This window comes from Dicentrarchus labrax, unplaced genomic scaffold (assembly GCF_905237075.1).
Source record: "Dicentrarchus labrax unplaced genomic scaffold, dlabrax2021, whole genome shotgun sequence".
Lineage (NCBI taxonomy): Eukaryota > Metazoa > Chordata > Actinopteri > Moronidae > Dicentrarchus > Dicentrarchus labrax.
In genome coordinates this window covers 32,095,687-32,118,297 of record NW_026136721.1, presented here as the reverse complement: position 1 = coordinate 32,118,297, position 22,611 = coordinate 32,095,687, and the positions used below count along the sequence as shown (strand labels likewise).

Below are 22,611 nucleotides of genomic sequence, written 5' to 3'. Positions count from 1 at the left end.
AACTTCTCTCTCCATTAGTCTGGCTGGACAAGTAAGATGACACTGTTGAGAGAGACTTAAATGAGTCCTAACAGTCTCTTCATAAAATTATATTTTGACCATAAAAATAGGTGGTCCATAATCTAAAGAGACATCCTGGTGGCTGGCAAATGGAGACTGGTGATACACATGTTGACCACATTCATGTGTAGCTACAGTGTGAACTGCAGGTCGATGTCTGAACTCTGTACAAAACTCAGTAAAGATGCTTTTGCTGATACAGTGAATCAGGAGCTAACAGTAAGGAAGTGAAACCTTGTATGTCCATATTTGGAAGATAAATTGGAAACATTTCCTCTGATAGTTGCTGTGGGAACTATCGTTGATTCTCGTGCTTTTACTTAAGCGGGTGATTTAGTGATTCGTGTTTTCTACTGTTTGTTATCAGTTAATTAGATGTGTATTCAGAAGTATTTCTCATGTTTTGTTTTTTTATATTTAGTGTGTGGTTTGGTGGCTTCGCAGATTGCAACCAAGTGATTACAGTAAACAAAAAAATGTCACATTCAAATATTGTGGTTCATTTCTTATAACTCTCTCTCTCTTTAGCAGAATTCTAAAAAGTATTGCGTAACACATGTCAACCACATCCATGAGCAGCTTAAATGTTAGATAGGAAGTTGATTGAATTTGACGTATTTGCTGATATGTAAGTTAAGAGCACTGGCAAGAGTTTCACATCCACATTTGGTAATAATGGGGAGGGTCTGGAAGGGTAGGACATCAAGTAGGGGGGGTTTCTAAATACTTCTGGGTGTTATCTAAGTATTATAAGAATATAAGTAAGAATGTAAGTCAGGAATCAGTTTCACACGAACATTTGGAAAAGTGAGTGAGTAGTAGTTTTTGTTCATTGTTTTGCTGTTATTTGTTAATTCTAAGAGCATTTAATAGTTTCTCTTAATTCCATATATATTTTCTTATATTTTTCTTTATAGTTACACACGGATGCAAATTCTTGTGACTGATTTCATTTTATTTGTTTATATTGTATAATTATTTTATCATGATTTCTTTTTCAATAAGACTTTGAAGAATTTAACATAAACATATGGACTGAAACATTTTTTTTAACAAATATAACAGTGGGATATTGCTGTGCTGCATTAATATGAACAAATGTGGGACCAACATGTTAGTTTATAAAGTCATTGAGGTTGTGTCCACAGCTTCCTCCTCAGTTTGTTTCCATCACAAACAAACCACAGTTAACACTTCATTCAATATTTTAGAAAGTTGAATGAAAATGTGAAAAAGAATATTATAGAGAGAAAGTGTCTGTATCAAAGTAATTCCTGATTGTTCAACTGACCAACAGTCCATTCTTTCCCCTTCAGCTTTTATACTGTAAAAACACAGCTGTTTTGACTGGTATATTTATTTTTTATTTGCATGAATATCATTGTGAAGACATACAAATGCTCAATATTTATTATTCAATATTAACATATTCATTTTTTTCTGATTATAAGTTTAGAGACTACAACAACCATGTTATTGGCAGAAGCTGCGTGTTTGTTTACGGGTGTCATCCTGTACATATCAGGTATGACTGATTGTTTATCCCTTTTTATAGCCTCCTAATTTGTTAATATAATACTCTATGTATGATAGATGACGTCTAGGTCACATTACTTAATCCCAAGGAGGACTACTCATCCTGTGAAAACAATTGTATAATGTCCTCTGCCAATGTCAGCATGCTATTGGCACCATGAGCCAACATGCTCACCATGATAATGCTATGCCGATGCTAAAAGGCAGTCATGTTTGAATGAATGAAAATATAATTAATCTGCAAATCAAAGTAAATTTAGTCAGCTCTCAAGGTAGTCACACAAATTGTTTGCAATATATCTCTAGTCATCAATATTAGTTTGTAATTTTATTTTTTTCTTATTTTATGAGTGTATAAATCTGTGCAGATGTTTGTTAATAAAATCTTTTGTCAAAGGTGTTCAGGGTCGAGTACACCGCATCTGTGCCTTAAATGGTTCATCAGTGGATCTGCCCTGCTCAACTGAACATCCCAGTGCAAGCATAAACTTGTACACCGTACACTGGGATGGCTCCACGTTTGTTGTGACTGACTTGTCTGGAGATGGAAATTCTGCAACTTACATTGCTGGAAAGCGTAAAGCCACTGTAACGATGAATGATCTAAGAGAGAGTGATTCAAATTTTTACTGCTGCGGAAATATAACTGACAAAGCAGCACACTGCTGGAGCCATAGAGTAGAGCTTAACGTTACAGGTACAGTGACAGGCTGTAATTTATTGGTTTTGGAATGGCATCAGTATATTAACTCTTCTTTTATTCACCATTACCTCAGACCTGCAGGTAAAGGTGATTCCTGCCACAGAGGGACAGACAGTAACACTGATGTGTAGCACCAGCTGTCCTCTGACTGAAACCCCTGCAGCCTACATCTGGTACAAGAACGGAGAGTTTCTCTATGAGGACTGGTCTCCCTGGTACCAACAGCTGGTCAGCAGTGAGGAAGCAGTCAGATACTCCTGTGCTATCAAAGGCTACGAGGATCTCAGAGCCCCTGAAGTCTCAGTGGGTGAGTGACAATGGTTATTATGTGATGTAACATCAAGCTAAATATGCTCTTTAAGTTGTAGATTTTAGATAAATCTTAGAAGATACATTATAATTTTTTATCGTCTATCTTGATACAACAATCCCACAATCATATATACTGTACATAGCACAACTTATCACTCAGCAGTGATGTCACAGTGTCCTGGGGTACACCTGTACATCTCTACAGCAAGGTGAGAAGTTAAACCACTGCAGGTCAGCAAAAACAAGATTTTCAGGAGGTATTAAGTTGCCCTTTAATAACTCATTGCAACATTAAATTGTAAAGCTATGATATACTGTGAATACCTTTATTATTAAAATACTGAATGTCATTTCTTTTTGTCCAGATTCTGTCACATCAACCTGCTTTACTGTGACCTATGCTAAAGGGAGAATGTGTTCTTATAAGCAGACATCAGAGGATGGGTCCTGCTCCATCACATATCCAACAGGTTAGATTTCCCCAAACATACACACACATTTCCCACCTGCACACCCTTTAAAGGGTAACTACACCCTCAAATTCTGCTAGAACTGTAGAGGCAACTAACTGTGTCGTGGGTATGTGGAGCTTTGACAGTCACTGGATGTCTCAGTACATACCGTACCACACACACCTTTTTAAAAAAGGAACAATACCTAACTTTACCTTGTTACTGACAGTGGCAGCACTTTCACAAATTATTTCTTACAGTCAGTAATAATCAAATAATTCATTTGAATAATAATTTAAAAACATTTTTATTAACTAATATAACATGGCACAGTAACTGAAGTGTATTTATCATCTCCTAACAGAAGTACATGTTCAAAGGACTAGAGTAGATGCAGACTCTATCAGACTGACCTGTACGCCCAGCTGTCCTCTGACTGACCCTCAAACTGCCTATAGGTGGTACTGGAGAAAACGCCTTTATAGATTCTCTGAGAGTCAAAACTTAACAGTTCCTACATTGTTCATTTCGTACGATGTTTTCTCCTGTGCTATAAAAGGCTACGAGGAACTGCACACTGCTGAAGTCTGTGAGTATAAATGAGCTTTAATGGTCTATTATAACTAAGGGACATTTGCATCAAGTGGCCATAGAAAGGAAATAATAATGTTTGATCATCACAGGGAAACAACAGAAACACCTAAAACTAAAGGGTTTAAAGCTTCTAACTTCTAAGCTTCAATAACTGCAGATATGATTTATGATTAATTAGAATGTCAGTCTCTTGTAACTTCTTATTATTGACTCACTATATGACAGCTGGTCTGATTGCTTATTAGAAAGAGATGGCCAGTGAGAAGGAGTATTTATTTGTGATTTACCAACATTTATTACAGTTTTATCACCAAACAGAAACATGCAGAACATTGATTAGTGCAGATTTTAAGTAATTGCGTCAAAATACTCTACAATGCTATACAATGCTAAAATGTATTGAATTCAAAATTTTACAAATCTTAAAATCTCTAATTCTTATCAGCAAAAATATACAATGAGAAACAATTAAGAAAGAAATGCCCTAACATACCTTTAAGAAATAAATTTAAAAAATTAAAAAATACCTTTATTGTCATTAAACAGAGAACATGTACTGAGACAATGAAATGCAGTTAAGCAGAAGTGCAAAAAGCAAGTGCAGAGCTCATATTTTATAGAGGTACTTAATAGAATAAACAGTAAGGGGTAGATATGAATATGTTGCTAACTATATTTAAGCTTCTCTGTAGATCCAATTAATGTTTTATCAGTTTTTGCCCATTTCACTTTTGCTACTTACAGAGTGATGTTCTAACTATTTTCAGGGTTTATGTCTGCAATAGAATTAAAGTTGTCTAGGTTAGCTATTTTTTAAATAAACTTAAAGTAATGTAATGATGACCCTACAGAGAATCATCACCTGAATCTGCTGCTTTATGGAGCGTGTTTTGCTGTCTGATCTTTATTTCAGGTAGCATAGATGGCGCCTGCTGGAGTGGGAATTATGCCAGTAGACGAATCTGTGCTGTGGAAGGCTCTTCAGTTAACATTTCCAGAAAATACCCAGTAAATATATCCAGTCCAAGAATCAACAAAAACCATATATTTTGGTATAAATTTAAGAGAAGTGGTGAAGATGATGCTGAGAAGTTGACAGGGAATGCAAGTCATCTGGAGTATCATGACAACATGCATGGCAGCCACATCCTGAGAATCAACACCCTGCAGAAGAATGACTCAGCAGAATACATATTTCTACGTGATGAAAAATGGACATGGTCTGATTCTCCTGGAGTGACTTTGGTTGTCACAGGTAATTTTTTAGGTTTAATACCTGAATATCTTTCAGAATTTGTCGCTCTCTCATCACATACTAGCAGCAGTCAGCAAACTACACTCTGTCCGTACACTGCGGTTGAAAGGCTGGTTCAGACTTAATGTGCTAATTAATGCAATACTTTGTCAAACACAGTAGCTTTGTCCAGACACATTTTGATGAATCTATTATAGTGTTTTCCTGCTTAGTTTTGTGGTTTGTTTTTTGCTTCAACTCCACTCAAAACAGCTGAACATGAACAGGAGCCAGTTCAAGCGTTATAAGGCTGCCTGTGTACATCAAAATCCAACCAGTTATGTAGGAGTTCATCTTTTGAATCTTTCCTTTATGGCTCACATTCTGAGCAGATCAATGTATCTTTTTTACTCTCTAAAAGGTTTCTTCTTCTAAAGGACTGTTTATCCAGTTGGCACAGTCAAGTTTCAAAGATAAACATGTCTCTTCTACATTTACTGACCAATCTAACTTTCTATCTATCTTTCAGGTCTGGAAGTGAAGTTTACTCCTTCTGCAGTGGTGACAGAGGGTCAGAGAGTCACACTGACCTGCAGTACCAGCTGTCCTCTGACTGACAACACAAACTACATCTGGTACCTGAACAGTCGACCTCTGACCCTGCCAGAGAACCAGAACAAACACCTGGTTCTACAACCAGTCAGCAGTCAGCATGCGGGAAACTACTCCTGTGCTGTCAACAACATCAGCTCAAATGAAAAGACTCTCACTGTTAAAGGTTTGCATGGGTGTTAATTCAAACTGAACAGTTTGTAGGTATTAGAAGCACTTTTGCAATTGTAACTCAGACATTGTAAATGGAAATAGCACATATACAACACTCTGTCACCATATTATTTTAAAGTTTGTTTCCAACCAGTACCACAAATCTTACATCCATCTCTCTCTGGCTCTAGGGACACCAATGGCAATGATCAATGCAATAAGACTGGCAGGTATATTACTGATCCCAATTCCACTACTTTTGTTCCACATGTGGCTGAGGTAAAGGACTCTTCTATTTTTATGTGTTTCTATTTTTACTTAATCTTGTATTCCCCTCAGTCAACTCTGTTTTAACTGTCCTGCAGGTGGACTCGCAGTGTGAGAACATCTCAGTGAATCCTTCAGCACAGAGAGAACCAGCAAACAGTAGGAAGACACTGTGTCCCATCTGGTTATGTATCTACGCCGACACTGCGCACCGTGTGGAAAAAAATGCCTGTCTTTATCATTTAGGTATAATTTCTCTTAAGTCAAAGCTATTGCAACAACAGCATATGTATTTAGTTGTACTTTTGAAATCCTATACTATGGGATCCAATTGAAAACATTAATATAACATTATTAATATTAGTTTGATGGATATATTGGGTTTGATAGTAAGTCAGGGCTTTGACTTTGTCAGTTTGTTGTGCATTTCTTCTTTTCCAGAGTGGCTAAAACATATTAACACGGCTTAAATGTGTCATTGTAAGGTTTGTAGTAATTTTTACACTGTAATAAAGATGTTTTAAAAAATCTTTTGTACTCAAATAAAAAACTATAATCATTATTATTGAAGTATTACTGGTATTATTTGAGCAAGTTCATGGTTGATCATTGGTCTTTGTGAAGCTGCACAGAAATTACCTGTTTTTATTGATCTTATCCATTGTGTTTACTCACACTCCGTCTTTTAATTGGTTTTTCTGCACAACCAGAACCTGTGAGCTTCATGCTGACACTACGCTGCCATCCAAAGGCAGAGTGCAGTAACTACAGAAGCAGTGAAGGTGGGGGAAAAAAGGGTTTCAGGCTGGATGGCAAACTGTTCAACAGAACAATTGGTATGTTCTCATTTTGTGGCCTTTTAGGCTGCTATAGAACCCACACAAGCATAATCTGTACAGTGTCTGCCAAGATTAAAGCTCCCCTCCACTCAAAAATATGTTTTTCCTCTTGTTCCTACAGCTGAGTGTTTTAGGCTTCACTGCAGAATGATGTATGTGCAGAGTTTGACTCTAGAAGGATGTTTTCACATTCATCTGCTGAAAGTGGAAAGTTTCTCTGTGCTCACTGAAAATCTGGTTTTAAGGGGCAGGCCAGGGCCTATGGTCATGGTTTCGAAGTCAATCTTGGCCAAGTTTGCAACTTATATAAGAGTGATTTAGAAACTTGAAGCCACAAGTGCACATACACTGAAAATGGACTTTACAGTGAAGTGGGAAACATCTGGTGTCCAGCAGGAAAACTTAATATTTAATTTACAGATTTGGTATATAGATTCAGGAATTTATAATGAGGCAGAAGGAGTACATGCCTTTTTAAGATCTGACCCACATTGTTTTATACGCAGACTAGTTGTATATATGTGTGGAGGAGATCTTTAAGAATGCAGTGAAGTCCTTGGCAAAAAAAAAACATGACAGCCAACAAGGCTATCTAACTACTCAAACTTTGAGTGTGTCAAACAATGACACTGAAAATAATATAGGGAAGATAACTGTGGCATGAAAGCTGACCTTCAGAATCAGCAACCATGGAAACACCAACAGGGAGTATATACAGTATGTATGTGTACAGTTGAAGTCAATGATTAGACACAGTTATTGGTTGAATGTGAGTGCTCGCCTGCTGTAAGCCGCTCCCAGCCAAAGGATCAGCACCCTGGAGAGTGTCGTGGGACACAGGCCTAACAGGCACAGAGTGTGTAACTATCTTGTTCAGATGCCCACTAACTATCTTTTTTTAGCCTTCAATCTCAGACCAGGAAAGTTTAAGTTGAGGAACTCATGCATGTGTTCTACTACTGTTCTTTTCATGCATGAACAAAAATGCCTGTTTTTATATTTCATTATATAGTTGTATGTTGTTTTTAACACACTTGACAGCATTCAAGAGCTGATGAGATGAAATTACTGCTCTGATTAAAAATGTCTGTCTGTCTGCCAAAAGGCCTATGTTGTTGGAATTTCATTACTTTTACAGGTATTTGGTTATAAACTAAAGTATTGACGGTTTTGTTGTCTGAAGAGCCAATACAATAGGCTATATTGAAATTCAACAGCAAAAATACAGTTAATAGATTCTTAGTAAAACTAATGGACATATTTTACCCTGATAATGGCACTAGATAAAATAAAGTTATCATCACAAGGGGAACATACACCGATCAGCCATATCCTTATGACCACCTGGGCAGCCTGGTGCTCATAATGTTATGCAGCCCCATACGGAACAAACTCTGATGCACTGTGTGTTCTGACACCTTTTCTGTCATAACCAGTATTCACTTTTTCAGCAATTTGAGCTACAGTAGCTCTTCTGTTGGCCTTCCTTGGACCACTTTTGATAGGTACTAACCACTGCAGACCGGGAACACCCCACAGGAGCTGCAGTTTTGGAGATGCTCTGACCCAGTCGTCTAGCCATCACAATTTGGCCCTTGTCAAAGTCGCTAAAATCCTCATGCTGCCCATTTTTCCTGCTTCTAACACATCAACTGTGAGAAATTGTTCACTAGCTGCTTAATATATCCCACCCACTGACAGGAGCCATGATAACCAGATAATCAGTGTTATTCACTTCACCTGTCAGTGCTCATAATGTTATGGCTGTATATGTGTGAACAAACCTTTGTGGGAATAAAACAAGTAGATGTTTAAGATTTATAATGTAAGAATATTAGTTTAATACATTCAAAAAGTTATCAACATAATGTGTAGAAATAACAGTTTTGATGTTATGCCAAAGACATCTTTTAGACATTTCACTGGAAAGTTGAACATTTAGAGCTGCTGGTGGCAGGCTTCATCCTCTGGGGACTTTGAATGTCTGGACCAAATTTCATGGCAATCCCTCAAATGACTCATTGGAACAAATGTTTCTCTGCCTTTTAGCATGATGTTTGAATAGTTTACAAAATATACCATGACATCAATATGAATACATTTTTGTGATACATGAACAAAAGGTCAGTGGAGGTTGAGGTGTGGCTTTGTCTTCTCAGGTTTAGCGCCTTTCAACAACAAACCATCCGCAGATACCACTTAGATCATTGACACCTTCACATTTCTCAGTTTAACACCTTTTTGGTGAACACGTATTGCTGTTGAGATCGCTGCATGTTGCATAGCTTCTTGGTACTAAGAATAATAATTACATCAAGAGGAAGGAAGTGTTCAGAGCTGCATGCTGTGTGAGCCTCCACTGATCAAGAGCCCATTGTGTCCTCTTCAGCCTTCAGCCAGCTTCAGACTGCTGCAGAGGTTATAATTTAGAGGAATATATTTATACATTTGTGATCTGATTAGAAGCCGATTGACTACAGACAGCCATGTTGTTGGCAGAAGTTGGATGCGTGTTCATGGGATTCATCCTGTACATCTCAGGTATTAATGATTGTTCACTTTCATTACAAATACTTACTAATGAATGATGAATTGTAAAGTGATCACTTTTTTAGTTAAGTGCTTGAGTTATAATGTTACTATGTTAACTCGCCAGATTATCAGCTCGCCTGCTGAAAAATAACTAGATAGATAGAATCCATTCATGTATATCATTATTCACTGATTAAAAGCCATATATTTGTCCCAATGTTAGCTGGTGAAGGTCTTTGGAGACGAGCAAACAGCATCTGTGCCTTAAAAGGTTCATCAGTGGATCTGCCCTGCTCAGCTGAACATCCCACTTCACGCATGAAATGGTACACTGTACTCTGGGATGGATATAAGAATGTTCAGAATGAACTCTCTGTAGATGGAAATCATGTACTGTACATGTCTAAGGGGAGTCATCCAACTCTAACAATCAATGATCTGAGAGAGAGTGATGGAAAGAGAATGCAGTCAAAATGAAAAATTCCTGGAGAATTCAACTCTACGTTACAGGTACAGTGGCTGCTAGTAGTTTATTACTTCAAGAGTCATATCCTTATATGAAATCTAATTTTGTACTCAATTATCCAGACCTGCAGGTAAAGGTGATTCCTGCCACAGAGGGACAGACAGTAACACTGATGTGTAGCACCAGCTGTCCTCTGACTGAAACCCCTGCAGCCTACATCTGGTACAAGAACAGAGAGTTTCTCTATCAGGACTGGTCTCCCTGGTACCAACAGCTGGTCAGCAGTGAGGAAGCAGTCAGATACTCCTGTGCTATCAAAGGCTACGAGGATCTCAGAGCCCCTGAAGTCTCAGTGGGTGAGTGACAACATTCAGCTTGTTATCATGGGAGAAAACCCCTTCATACTATCAAGAAGGTTTTTGTTATAAGGAACTGGAACCTTAAATTATAAAGCTCATGAAGTACTGTGACTGTGTACACCAGTCTAAATAATGTTTCATATTTCTGTTTTTGTCCAGATTCTGTCACATCAACCTGCTTTACTGTGACCTATGCTAAAGGGAGAATGTGTTCTTATAAGCAGACATCAGAGGATGGATCCTGCTCCATCACATATCCAACAGGTTCTCCCCACACTCCACAAACATTTACAAACACCTCTTCTTACCCTATTTCACACAGCAATCACCAACTTGTAAAATCACAGATCATGCCTTTAGTAGAATTGTGTTTATTAACTCTTTAATTAGCTACTGTTAAATTTATTTAGTATTATTTTCTAACCATCTCTCAACAGAGGTATATGTTCAAAAGACTCCCGCAGAGAGCCCTGTCACACTGACCTGTCGCACCAGCTGTCCTCTGACTGACTCCCAAGCTGCCGATCGGTGGTACCGGACTCAACAGTTTCCTGTTTCCAGCTCCTTTGTCGAAAGCTTCTCCTGTGCTGTAAAAGACCACGACGGTCTGCTCTCTGCTGAAGTCTGTGAGTATGAACCAACTTGCATAATCACATTTCCAGCAATAAAACACGTGCTAACATTTGCTCAACATCAGCAGCAGCTTTCTTATGAAAAGTGTGTTTGTGCGGAGACCTGCGGGCTCTGGCGCCATCAAATCAGCCTCCTGAACGAATAGTTTTCTCCAGTTTAGATACCCCCCACCCATGGACATTTCAGTCCACCTCTACCGGTCCCTGTAAGCTAAATTGCCTTTTAAATTATCCACAGCAGCGCAGTTGATTTTTGTAATGATCAGATAGGATACTTTCAGTCAAACAAACGTTTCCGTGCACGCAGTAAATTTCTTATTAATATTTAAGCAGCAAAAATAGAAACTGTAGTTATAAACTTTACAGCACAGAGGAAACAGAATTAAACGTTTAAGCTTCTGAAATATTTTTTCTAATGAAGTTCAGGATTCATCAGCAGGACGGATTCTTTATTCCAAACAAGTTCTCTGTATGGACCTGGACTGTGTGTGTGTGTGTGTGTGTGTGTGTGTGTGTGTGTATGTGTGTGTGTGACCTTTTGGATGTGTAGAAGAACACAGAGCATTAATTAAAATTAGATCCGGAGATTTAAATAATTAGTAAAGACGCTGCTGTGCCTCGTGCGTAAAATACGCACAGCGTCACATGTTGGGGAGGCACTCTCAACCTCCCGCTATCCAGTCATTTATCATAATGTTGAATTTTATAACCTTTATGCCGTTAAAAACACAATCTGTGCATCTGCTAGCTACAGTGAATATCTGATATTGGTATCGAGAGCTGGGCGGTTTTGGCAGGTAGGAAAAGTAAAATGAATATTCATCCCTTCTGTTAAATTCACTTAGTTCATGGTCATTGTTGTAATTAATGATCATACTGAAACCAACTATCAACTACTTTTAAAATGCTCATATATATTGCAGGTGTTGATGATCAGAACTGTTGGAGTGTGAATTACGTCAGCAGGAAAATTTGTGCTCTACAAGGCTCTTCAGTGAACATTACAAGTGAATATTCTTATCCCAACAACCAGCTGCAACAGTCTAAATCTTGGTTTAAAATAACAAGAAGTGGGAAGGAAGAGGTTAAAGAGCTGATTAAGGCTGCAGGTCATGTGGAGTATTATGACTACATGAAGAATCACCACATCCTGAGAATCAATAACCTGAAGAAGAATGACTCAGCAGAATACACATTCAGACTCCAGAAGGATGACAAAGAATGGAAACAGTCAGATTTACCAGGAGTTACTCTGGTTATCACAGGTAGTTCTTTAGAATAATACTATTTTAATAGAGAATGTGTTGCTCACCATGTACCACTGACAGGTACACCCAGATATAGTCAACAAAACCCACCCAAGTGACTGTCAGAAGCTGCTACCTAGTATGTTTTACTAAAAGATTTGTTAACATCAGATCTTAGTAACTACAGTATAATGTGTTCCTGACTGCACAGTAAAGTTTCAAACTTCAAATAAAATGCCTCTTTTACACAGAGTAAGCAATCTAACCATCTTTCAGGTCTGGAAGTGAAGTTTACTCCTTCTGCAGTGGTGACAGAGGGTCAGAGAGTCACACTGACCTGCAGTACCAGCTGTCCTCTGACTGACAACACAAACTACATCTGGTACCTGAACAGTCGACCTCTGACCCTGCCAGAGAACCAGAACAAACACCTGGTTCTAGACCCAGTCAGCAGTCAGCATGCAGGAAGATACTCCTGTGCTGTCAAAACCCACAGCTCATATGAAAAGACTCTCGTTCTTCAAGGTTTGCACGGTTTTTAATTTGAAATGAACAGTTAAGTCATTAGTAATTACCTTACAATTAGAAAGAGGAAACATACGTATACAAATATACATCCCCTTTCTCCTTTTGTATTCTTTTAAAATCTATGCAGCCAGTAACACAAATTCTACATCCATCTTTCTCCACCTCCAGGGATATCAATGGCAATAATTAATGCAGTAAGACTGGCAGTTGCATTGCTGATCCCGATTCCTCTACTTATCTTCCACCTGTGGATGAGGTAAAAACCTTGACAGTCTTCGATTTACATGTTTTTACTTTTACTGTAATCAACATTATCCTACTGTCAGTTGGATCATTTTAAGACTTCTTCTGCGCCCAAGTGATCAGTAAAAATAATGCAATATTAATATTTATGATATATAAATAACAGTTATATACCTGATATTGGTTTTAAGAGTGAAGCTTGGTGAATATTTAAACACAGTATTTGGGAGTGCAACAAAATTAAGACATTCTGGAGGGAGGTGATCTATGAAATTATGACCATTTTGTCAATGAACATTCCACTATAGACTACAAAGAAAACAAACTGATTGATTTTGCTATATTGCAGGCCAAATTAACGATAGCTTTTAACTGGAAGAAAACTGCTGCAACTACTAACAATGTATACCTGTATAGCTATAACATTATGACCATGTGGGAACCCTATGATTGATATTGACATAAACTTTATATGGATTTTTATTAAACAATGAAAGGAGATGTTAAGAGAGAACGGGTTGATGTGTGAGGGGATATTGGGGGTTGTCGTGTTTGTTTGTTAAAGTAAGATTTCCAGTGTAATATATTGCATAAATGTTGATGGTTGTACAATGGAAAATGAATCAGTACTTTGTTTCTCTGAGATACATACCCGCTGTTTCTGTGCAAAGCCAAGTAGAACGTCAAATAGGGTAAAATCTCCTGTATGTATGGTTCCCAGATAGATATGTATAATTTTAGACTATTATCATTTCATTATTTATTTTTAAAATACACACAGTTTGTAGTTTTTCACATTATACTCAGGCAAGAAAAATGTCTATCATAAATTATTTATGTATTAAATATAACGAAAAAACTTTTCTAGAGCAGCAACAGTATAGTTTACACAGGGAAGTCACTAAATAAACAACTCTCAATAAAATGTTAAATGTCTAAAATGTCAGTAAAATAAATAATATTCCCGACATCAAACATCTCAGTCGTGGACCACCGCAGGAGCGTCTGAGCTCTTTGTGTGTCTCCTGTAGGTGCATGGTGGTTGCTGGCCTGCTGGCCTGTTTAAAAATGCTTAATTGTTTTGTTTAAAATGTGGAGGAAAGAAATATTTTTTTATAATATAAGGAGTATGATGTAGACCTGCTCTATTTGAAAAATGTCCTGAGTAAACTTTTGTTAAGACTGTGCAAATAAAATTGAATTGAAATTGAATAACATATTTCAGTGGTTGATTACAGGTTTCCCTGGTTAAGAGATTTAAAGAGGTTTTCCTGGATTATTAGTTGTTTCAATGGTTTGGAGGTTTAAAGGCAGGAACATAGCGGTGGTGTCATCAGGACAACTTCTAAAGTATCCCACAAGAGACATGAGCCCAATTGATGGTGAGGATGGAGGGGTGCCTGGTCAGGTCCCTGATGTCCGTTGGCAGAATGCCGTTGAGCTAAAAAGCTCACGGCCGGTGTTCTACCATTGCTCAAACTAATTTACTACAATCAAGGAGAAAAGCCTGGTAGACTCATTGCATGGCGCATCAAACAACAGCAAACAGAGAGTGCAATTACCAATATGGATGGATGCAAAGGTGAATACAACAGCTGATCCCTTGGAAATGAATACAGCATTTCAGAATTTCTATAAAAACCTCTATAGATCTGGGTACACTATTAGTGTTGTTACCCAATTTCTAGACAAACTTAATATTCCCAAGATTATAGGTTAAAAAGGAAACTGGATAAAGTTAGGTGCAAACAGAGAAAACAGCAGGACCAGAGCCTCCCGATTGACTTGATTCCTTATTCTTTATTCTTGGGTCCCCATGAGCTGCTACCAAACTAGCAGCTACTCTTCCTGGGGTCCGCACACAAAAAGAAAACATGCAAAGAAGACACATAAAAATAAACTGATGACTCATCTTTATTAGATGTACTTTACATTAATGGTTATCTATCAGATCCAATAAGAGAGGCTTTGAATTTCCTATGTCCAAAACCTGGTAAAACTAACACTACATATGAAAATATGCGTCCTATAAGTCTGATAAATATAGATACAAAAATCCTCCGTAAAATTTTGGCATTGTCAATTGACTAGAGGATGTACATTGAAGCATTGAGGGATACGTTGGTGGATAATCAAAATAGGTTTAGACAAGGGAAGACAAGGGTTTCATGATGTAAAACATGTTCTCAATATCCTCAATATAACCAAAAGGGAGAAAGGGATACAGCTGTTCTCTTGCTGGACACAGAGAAGGTGAGTGGACCTATCTTTTTGATTAAGGGGGTACTTAACAGGTGGAATCAGCAACAATACAAACAGGCCACAGTGTCCCTGTTGGAGAACCCCTTATAGTGCTCAATATGGTTAATGTATGATATAGGGAAAGAAATATATGAATATTAATTACCTATTGTCACAGTTTAGTCCAGTTTGGGGCAATGTTTAAACCAGGAACACTGGATGCTGGATTCCAGCTGGACAAATGAAGGGTTGAGTAAAATATCTGACCTTTATTAAAATTAGGTTCTAATGACTTTTGAGAAAATCTCTAAGATATAACATCCCTGTGAAGTAATTCCTGCACTCTCTTTCTTAGAAGAAATTAGTGGATGCTGACACTTATAAATGTGTAGTTTCTTTTGCCAGTTTTCTGGAAAGTTGGTTCAAATTTGCAGTACATTTGGATGGAAGAGAACGCTTTCAGTTGTCTATTTTATTTTAGCTATAGATAGTATTTAAATAAAAACAAACATTTTCATAATGATGATGAAGATAATAGTTAATAGATTATTGCCGATTATTGCTGTAGGGGCTATCTTCCTCTTTTTTCAGTTTTTAGCATTTAAGCTTGTTTTGATTGTACAGCACAACTTTACCGTAAGGTTCAGTCTCAGCATACTTGTCAATTCCTGTCATAGTAGGCAGTTGTTTTCATTTAGTAAATCTCAGATAAAGCCAGTGTAATGTGCCTAGAATAAAACAGTAGAAAGGACGATGCTATTGACTATCTGGTGAGCATAGTGGACATCAGACACAAACATGCCTCAAAATGAATGTTAATGTTGCTCATGAAGGCTGGATATACAGTAAATAAGCACACATTCGAGCTTGTTCTGCAGTTCCCAAGTGGCCAAAAAAAAAATAATTCAACCAGATGCAGCTTTGATATCAGAAACACTGTTGTGCACGGATATGCGTGTATATCTCATTAGTTCATCACTTTTCACTGAATGCCTCAGTCGCTGTAATTAAAAGAGCTGCACAGCCTCCAGACCACAACCCATTTAGTCATGTAGTAACATCCAATACAGATTGTATCTGTTTTCACACATTTAAGATATTACGACTTTTGCAAAATATATAACACTATGTTTAAATTGTAAGTTATGATGAGATAATGCATCATGTAAAATTATGTATTTGTATTTTTTAATTTATGTGATACAAGGAAGTGTGACAAGGTGTGTGGGCCAGTAATGTAGAGCCAATAATTTTGGTTATTTGAATCTTTGCAGTCTGTTATTTCAATAAATAAGTAGAAACTTTAAATAGTGATAAATAGTATTGGGCTTTTGAAAACAAAGATACAGCTGCACCAAGTTTTATTGTTCACTTTAATTTTTAGCTTTGTGAGTGTAAAACAGACTTTTGTTCACATAAATCCTTTTTTGCTCATCCTCTGCACATATTGTTTTCTAAGATGAGTCTAGTTTCTACCTTGTTTTAATCTGCTGTCATGCATAAGTGTTTGTATTTATTTAAACCTCTTTAAACCAGAAATGAACTCTTTGGTTTAAAACTATAGCAGCAAAATACTGATTTCATTGAAGAGTGTGACTTAGCATGTGAAATTCTGCTTCAAACAGGAACATGTTGGTGTTGTACCTGCTATGTGGGTGAATATGAAGCCACAGCTGAGGGCAACAGCTGCACGCAAAGGAAATATGTCCACATTTGGCAGTTGCGGCTGTGGAGATGTACTAGGAGATCAGGAGGGTCTTTTCTTAAAAATGTCCTCAGAACATAAAGAATGAGGCCATACATGTATATAATTGGAAAGATAGAAAAACTACAACAACTACAACTACAACAATTTCTATTTTGAGCAACATTTACAAAACAAAAGTAAGCGTTAAATGATTAATTTCTTTATTCTTTTATTTTTTTGCCTTGCACATTTGTTGTCATGGTGTTTCATCATTTCTCATGTTTTCCCTAACTCATGGGTCACAAATATTAATATTTGAAACTTATTCGCATGAATTCTTTTGATGCTTTGATCTTATTTTAAGATGATTTGTATTGTTTGTGGATATGTTTGACCATAAGTTTCTACTTTGCATTAAGAAGAACTTTTAATTTCTCTAAATAGTTTTGTTCTGCTTGGGGTATTTCTCAGAGGAAATATATCATTGAGCTTATTAAACTGATGTAGAACCAACAGGACAGCAAACAGATTATGTATTAAAGGATAAGTGAGGTAACACCCACAGCTTCCTCCTGTCTTTTTTCTGCCCCACAAAAACACAGATAAACATTTTGTCACTTGCAGCTTCACATCACTGTTCTCTCACTCAAAACATTGACACAGTTCATGCCACAGTTAAATATTTTGAAAATGTCAACAAGAGAATAAAATGTAAGAAAAGGAATAGAAAAGGAATAGAATAAAAAAATAGATACATGGCAATGAGATAGTAAGTAAATGTTTTCAGAGACAGTTAAACTTCAGAATCAGTTGATCTCTGAAAGAGGAAGAGTCATTTTGACGTCAGAGCTACATGCTGTTTGTCCACAACAGATCACCAATCCCCTCTGTCTTCTTCATCCTTGACTTTGTGAAGATGTCAGTTTTGATGGCTGAGTTACATTTGATCATTTTTATATAACATAGCCATTTCCAAAAAGGCTGATACAAATACTGTTTCTGATTAGAAAGTGAAGGACCACAGCAGCCATGTTGGTTGCAGAAGCTGGATGTTTGTTTATGGGTTTCATCCTGTACATCTCAGGTATGATTCATTATTTATCCCTTAATGCTTAACTATGACAATGATATGTGTTATTATATAACTATCAATCAATTATATAATTAATTATATTAAAATAAATTAATTATATTTTACATAAGCATTGGAGTTAAATCGTGGAAAACTAAGCTGACTAAAATTTGAAAGAAATGAACACATCTTAGAGGAAAAAAGAAGAGACAAAGATTAAAGACACCATTGCATATCAGCTTTGAAGATTATAGATTATATTATAACATAAACAACTGGAATAAGGCCCTAAAATTGCCTTAATTTACTGTATAACATACTGTCACGGTTAATATACAAGTATAAATCTGTCCAACTAATAACATTTTCTGTTAAAGGTGTTCAGGGACAAACAAACATCATCTGTGCCTTAAAAGGTTCATCAGTGGATCTGCCCTGCTCAGCTGAACATCCCACTTCAATGGTAAAATGGTACACTGTACACCAGAACGACTCCAGTCATGAGCTGTCTCCAAAAGGAAATCGTGTAACATACAACATGATTGAGGGTAGTAACTACACTCTAACAATCAATGATCTGAGAGAGAGTGATGCAAACTTTTACTGCTGCAGAGAGAATACTGACCAACCACAACTCTGGCGCAATGGAACAAAGCTCCATGTTGCAGGTACAGTGTCTGTCAGTTATTTATTACTTTAAGAATGGAATCAGTATATTAATTCTTATTTTATTCACCATCATCTCAGACCTGCAGGTAAAGGTGATTCCTGCCACAGAGGGACAGACAGTAACACTGATGTGTAGCACCAGCTGTCCTCTGACTGAAACCCCTGCAGCCTACATCTGGTACAAGAACGGAGAGTTCCTCTATCAGGACTGGTCTCCCTGGTACCAACAGCTGGTCAGCAGTGAGGAAGCAGTCAGATACTCCTGTGCTATCAAAGGCTACGAGGATCTCAGAGCCCCTGAAGTCTCAGTGGGTGAGTGACAAAATGCAAGTTGATAAATCTTATGACAGACTATTATCAAAATACTGAATAGTTTTGGGGATTTTTTTTGTTCAGATTCTGTCACATCAACCTGCTTTACTGTGACCTATGCTAAAGGGAAAATGTGTTCTTATAAGCAGACATCAGAGGATGAGCCCTGCTCCATCACATATCCAACAGGTTAAGTTTCCACAAACGATTACAAACGCACACACATGCACACACGCTAACTAACTCTCATCCCTATATAAATCAAAGTAACTGATGTAAAGTGTATTTATCATCTCCCAACAGAAGTACATGTTCAAAAGACCAAGTTGAAGAGCCATACTATACTGACTTGTAACACCAGCTGTCCTATGGCTGACCCTCATACTGCCTATAGGTGGTACTGGAACAGAGTGTTAAACAGTCACTGTGAGAATCAAGATATTACACTTTTCCGGTCTAATTCTGAGATCTACTCCTGTGCAGTAAAAGGCCATGAAGATCTGCACTCTGGTGAAGATTGTGAGTATAAACCATTTTATGGTATTTTTTAAAGCTCATTTGTTCTTAAATTATATTGTTTAAACACCATGGGTGGTGGACATAAAACCCCTTACAATAAAATGCAATAGCTCTAATGGAAAAATTCAAGCGGACACTATCTGGTCTCTTAGGGCCATTCTTTATGTCGCCCTGAAATCCCAGTAATGGAAGTCATTTCTGAAGCTTTCTTTGAGATTTATGTAAGTAAATGAAGCTGTTGCTAAAATTCTTTAATCTGTATTCCAGGTGTTGATGATGAGAACTGCTGGAGTGTGAATTATGTCAACAGGAGAATCTGTGCTCTACAAGGCTCTTCAGTGGACATTACAAGTGAATATTCTTATCCCAAAAACCAGCTGCCACAGTCTACATCTTGGTATATTAAAAAAAGAAGTAATGAGGATGCTGATGAGCTGATTGATGTGAAGTATTATGATAACTTGAAGATTCCTCACATCCTGAGTATCAATAACCTGAAGAAGAATGACTCAGCAGAATACACATTCAGACTCCAGCAAATTAACCAACAATTGGAACAGTCTGAGTTGGCTGGAGTGACTTTAGTTGTCACAGGTAGTGCTTTAGCTTAATATCTTTTAATAGGGAATTTCTTTCACCCTCACCATGTAATAACAGCTGTCAGCAGAGTGTACTCATGAATCTTAAACGTCTGTTTTGTGCTTAATCAGATAATACTTGCATCACAGATGAAAATGTTTATGCTTCTTGTATTCCCATAACAACTGTGCCTCAGACTAATCTATATACTTTGCAAGATCCTGTAGAGAGTCCAAAAACGTTTTAATCTACAGTTTTCATATAATTGTGTAGCTTTAACCCTGAATTCATAAAGTTCATAGTTGTTTTGGCAAATTCAGATCAGTGTTGTCTGACATTTAAATTAATAAAAATTTTAGCATATCAAATAAACTTTTGCCTGAACCTTTAGCCATGTGTATAAGAGCCTTGCATTCTGCTTTTTCTATTCATTTATTAAATATCAAATGCATATTGTATGTTCTCTGAAATATCAGACATCCTCTAAAACAATGTCTCTAATTTGTTAATAAAACCATCTTTCAGGTCTGGAAGTGATGTTTACTCCTGCTGCAGTGATGACAGAGTTTCAGAGAGTCACACTGACCTGCAGTACCAGCTGTCCTCTGACTGACGACATAAAATTCATCTGGTACCTGAATGGTCGACCTCTGACCCTGCCAGAGAACCAGAACAAACACCTGGTTCTAGACCCAGTCAGGTGTCACCATGCAGGAAACTACTCCTGTGCTGTAGAAACCCACAACAACATCAGCTCCCCCATAGAAACTCTCACTGTCAATGGTGAGTATGGCTTTAAGTTTTGATTGAATAGTTGTTGGGTTATGCCGTTGAAACTGAAAGAAAATGTCTCAGGTTTTAAGTAATCTGTTACATGATAATAGCTTGTTGTGACTCTAACACAACCACCAAGGACACTTCATTTACATAAGGAAAGAAAAGCAGCAGACACTTCCGTCTTGAGGACTTTGGACATCATGATTTAAGTACAGGGCCAAAACCTAAAACATACTATTTTGTGTCTTATTTTTTATTGTTTTGTTGTTTTGAAATATGCTACCTACTACTATAACTTATATCTCATATCAATCTCTCTCCAGTTGTAAAGGAAATAGGAAAACTGAATGCAGTAAAATTGGTTCTTTTGTCAGTGACCCCACTTGCTGTATTTCTCCTCTACCTGATCATGAGGTAAAAGACTTGAAAGTCTGACATTTCCATTTTTGTACATTCATTTCCTGTATTTAAAGTCTTCTTGTTGTCTTAATAGGTATGTTTTTTAATGTTAGTAATTTGTATTATATAGACGAATAAAGTCCAGTAAGAAGAAAACTCTGACCTCCGCTGCTGAGCCAAGTGACAAAACGTCAACTGGCCAGGTGAGTACACAACCTGCGACCCAGAAATTACTGTTTTTTTGTATGTTCATGTGCGTGTTCCCTCTGTCATCTACTTTCTCTGCCCTTCAGATGGACCCCCTGTATGACAGCCTCGCACTTGTGGACATGAATCCTGCAGCACAGACAGAAGCAGCAGCAGCGCAGCAAGAAGACACTGTGTGAATACCAGCTTAGATATATGTGATAAAATGTCTGTCTTGATCATTTATATTCAAGTTGGCAAGACAAGATTTGAGCACTGCAAAGGCACCTCTAACATCAGAGTGCGTGATTCAGCCAATCCTGATAACACAAAAAGATATGAACATTTATCCGTATATCTGCTTCTCGCCTTAGCAATCACTGTGGGTTGGCTCTTGTCTAAGTCACACATCCGTTGTTGAAGGCCTAATGCGTGTTAATAATGCTGATGTTGGTCAGATGCTCTAGTTAATTTCCTGGGAAACAAATTGTTGCATTGTGCTGCTGGAATTAAAAAAACAAATCAGCTTTGCTTTATAACAGTGTTCATGAAAAGATTACATTTTTTATATGTTTTACTAGCATACTTTTCTTGTTATTGCTTATTAGTAGTATTTTTTTCTTGTTTGTCGAATAATAATGTTATGTTATATATATGTAATATATTTACAGTTTGAATTTCATATTATTCTATGTACTGGGGATAACTTTGAACAAGCCTCTTTGCTTCCTTCCTCCCCTACACAACATATCCATTTACTTGTATTACAGTCTTGTACCATGACATTTTAATTGTAATATCTACATTAAAACTAAATTACAACAAACTGATTTCTTAAACAGATTTTTTCCTCCATTACTGTCAACTCACAAAATGTTAGTTTGCAGCTTAAGTTAAGTCCTATTTACCACTCAACTATTGGATTTTCATTATTTTATGTGGGTTTTTTGTGTTAAATGTGTTGCTGTTAATTACATTCACACCTGACTTTTACATAACAAAAGAAGTATGACTGAACATTCTAGTATTAGATGTTTTATGGGAGTTTTTGTTTCAGTCTAGATGAAACAATTGACATGAATTGCTTCTCAACTTCTGTGGAGTCTAAAACAAAAACATTTTGTAAGTTTTTTAAATTATACATCAGACAAAGTTATTTTGATGGGAACTTTTAATGTGGTAAATTTCCATTCAGTTCATTGGTGGTAATTTAAGTTAGTTAATGTAGGCTAATCCTTTAAACATTGATTGGACTTATTGGTTGTTTATAGACTGACTCACACTGTGCTGACTTTATGTGACTGATCCACTATCCCTCCCTACATTTTTGCAACCCAGTGTAAAATAATATTACTTTCCCTAGTAACTAGTAGAGTAACTAATACTAATACATGTAGGTAA

The 22,611-nt window shown here is 37.0% G+C and overlaps 1 protein-coding gene across 1 annotated transcript; it reads left to right on the top strand.

The window, feature by feature from the left end:
* The first annotated feature begins 776 nt into the window (after nt 1–776).
* Nucleotides 777–22,036, top strand: LOC127355154 (uncharacterized). Its single transcript, XM_051385665.1, has 16 exons — nt 777–871; nt 1,377–1,410; nt 1,512–1,585; nt 1,994–2,293; nt 2,373–2,606; nt 10,279–10,383; nt 10,557–10,745; nt 18,147–18,437; nt 18,517–18,750; nt 18,835–18,939; nt 19,054–19,269; nt 19,537–19,863; nt 20,374–20,631; nt 20,949–21,039; nt 21,155–21,227; nt 21,318–22,036. The coding sequence occupies exons 3-16, from the start codon at nt 1,531–1,533 to the stop codon at nt 21,408–21,410; spliced, it is 2,571 nt and encodes an 856-aa protein (XP_051241625.1). The 5' UTR covers nt 777–871; nt 1,377–1,410; nt 1,512–1,530; the 3' UTR covers nt 21,411–22,036.
* The last annotated feature ends 575 nt before the right edge of the window (nt 22,037–22,611 follow it).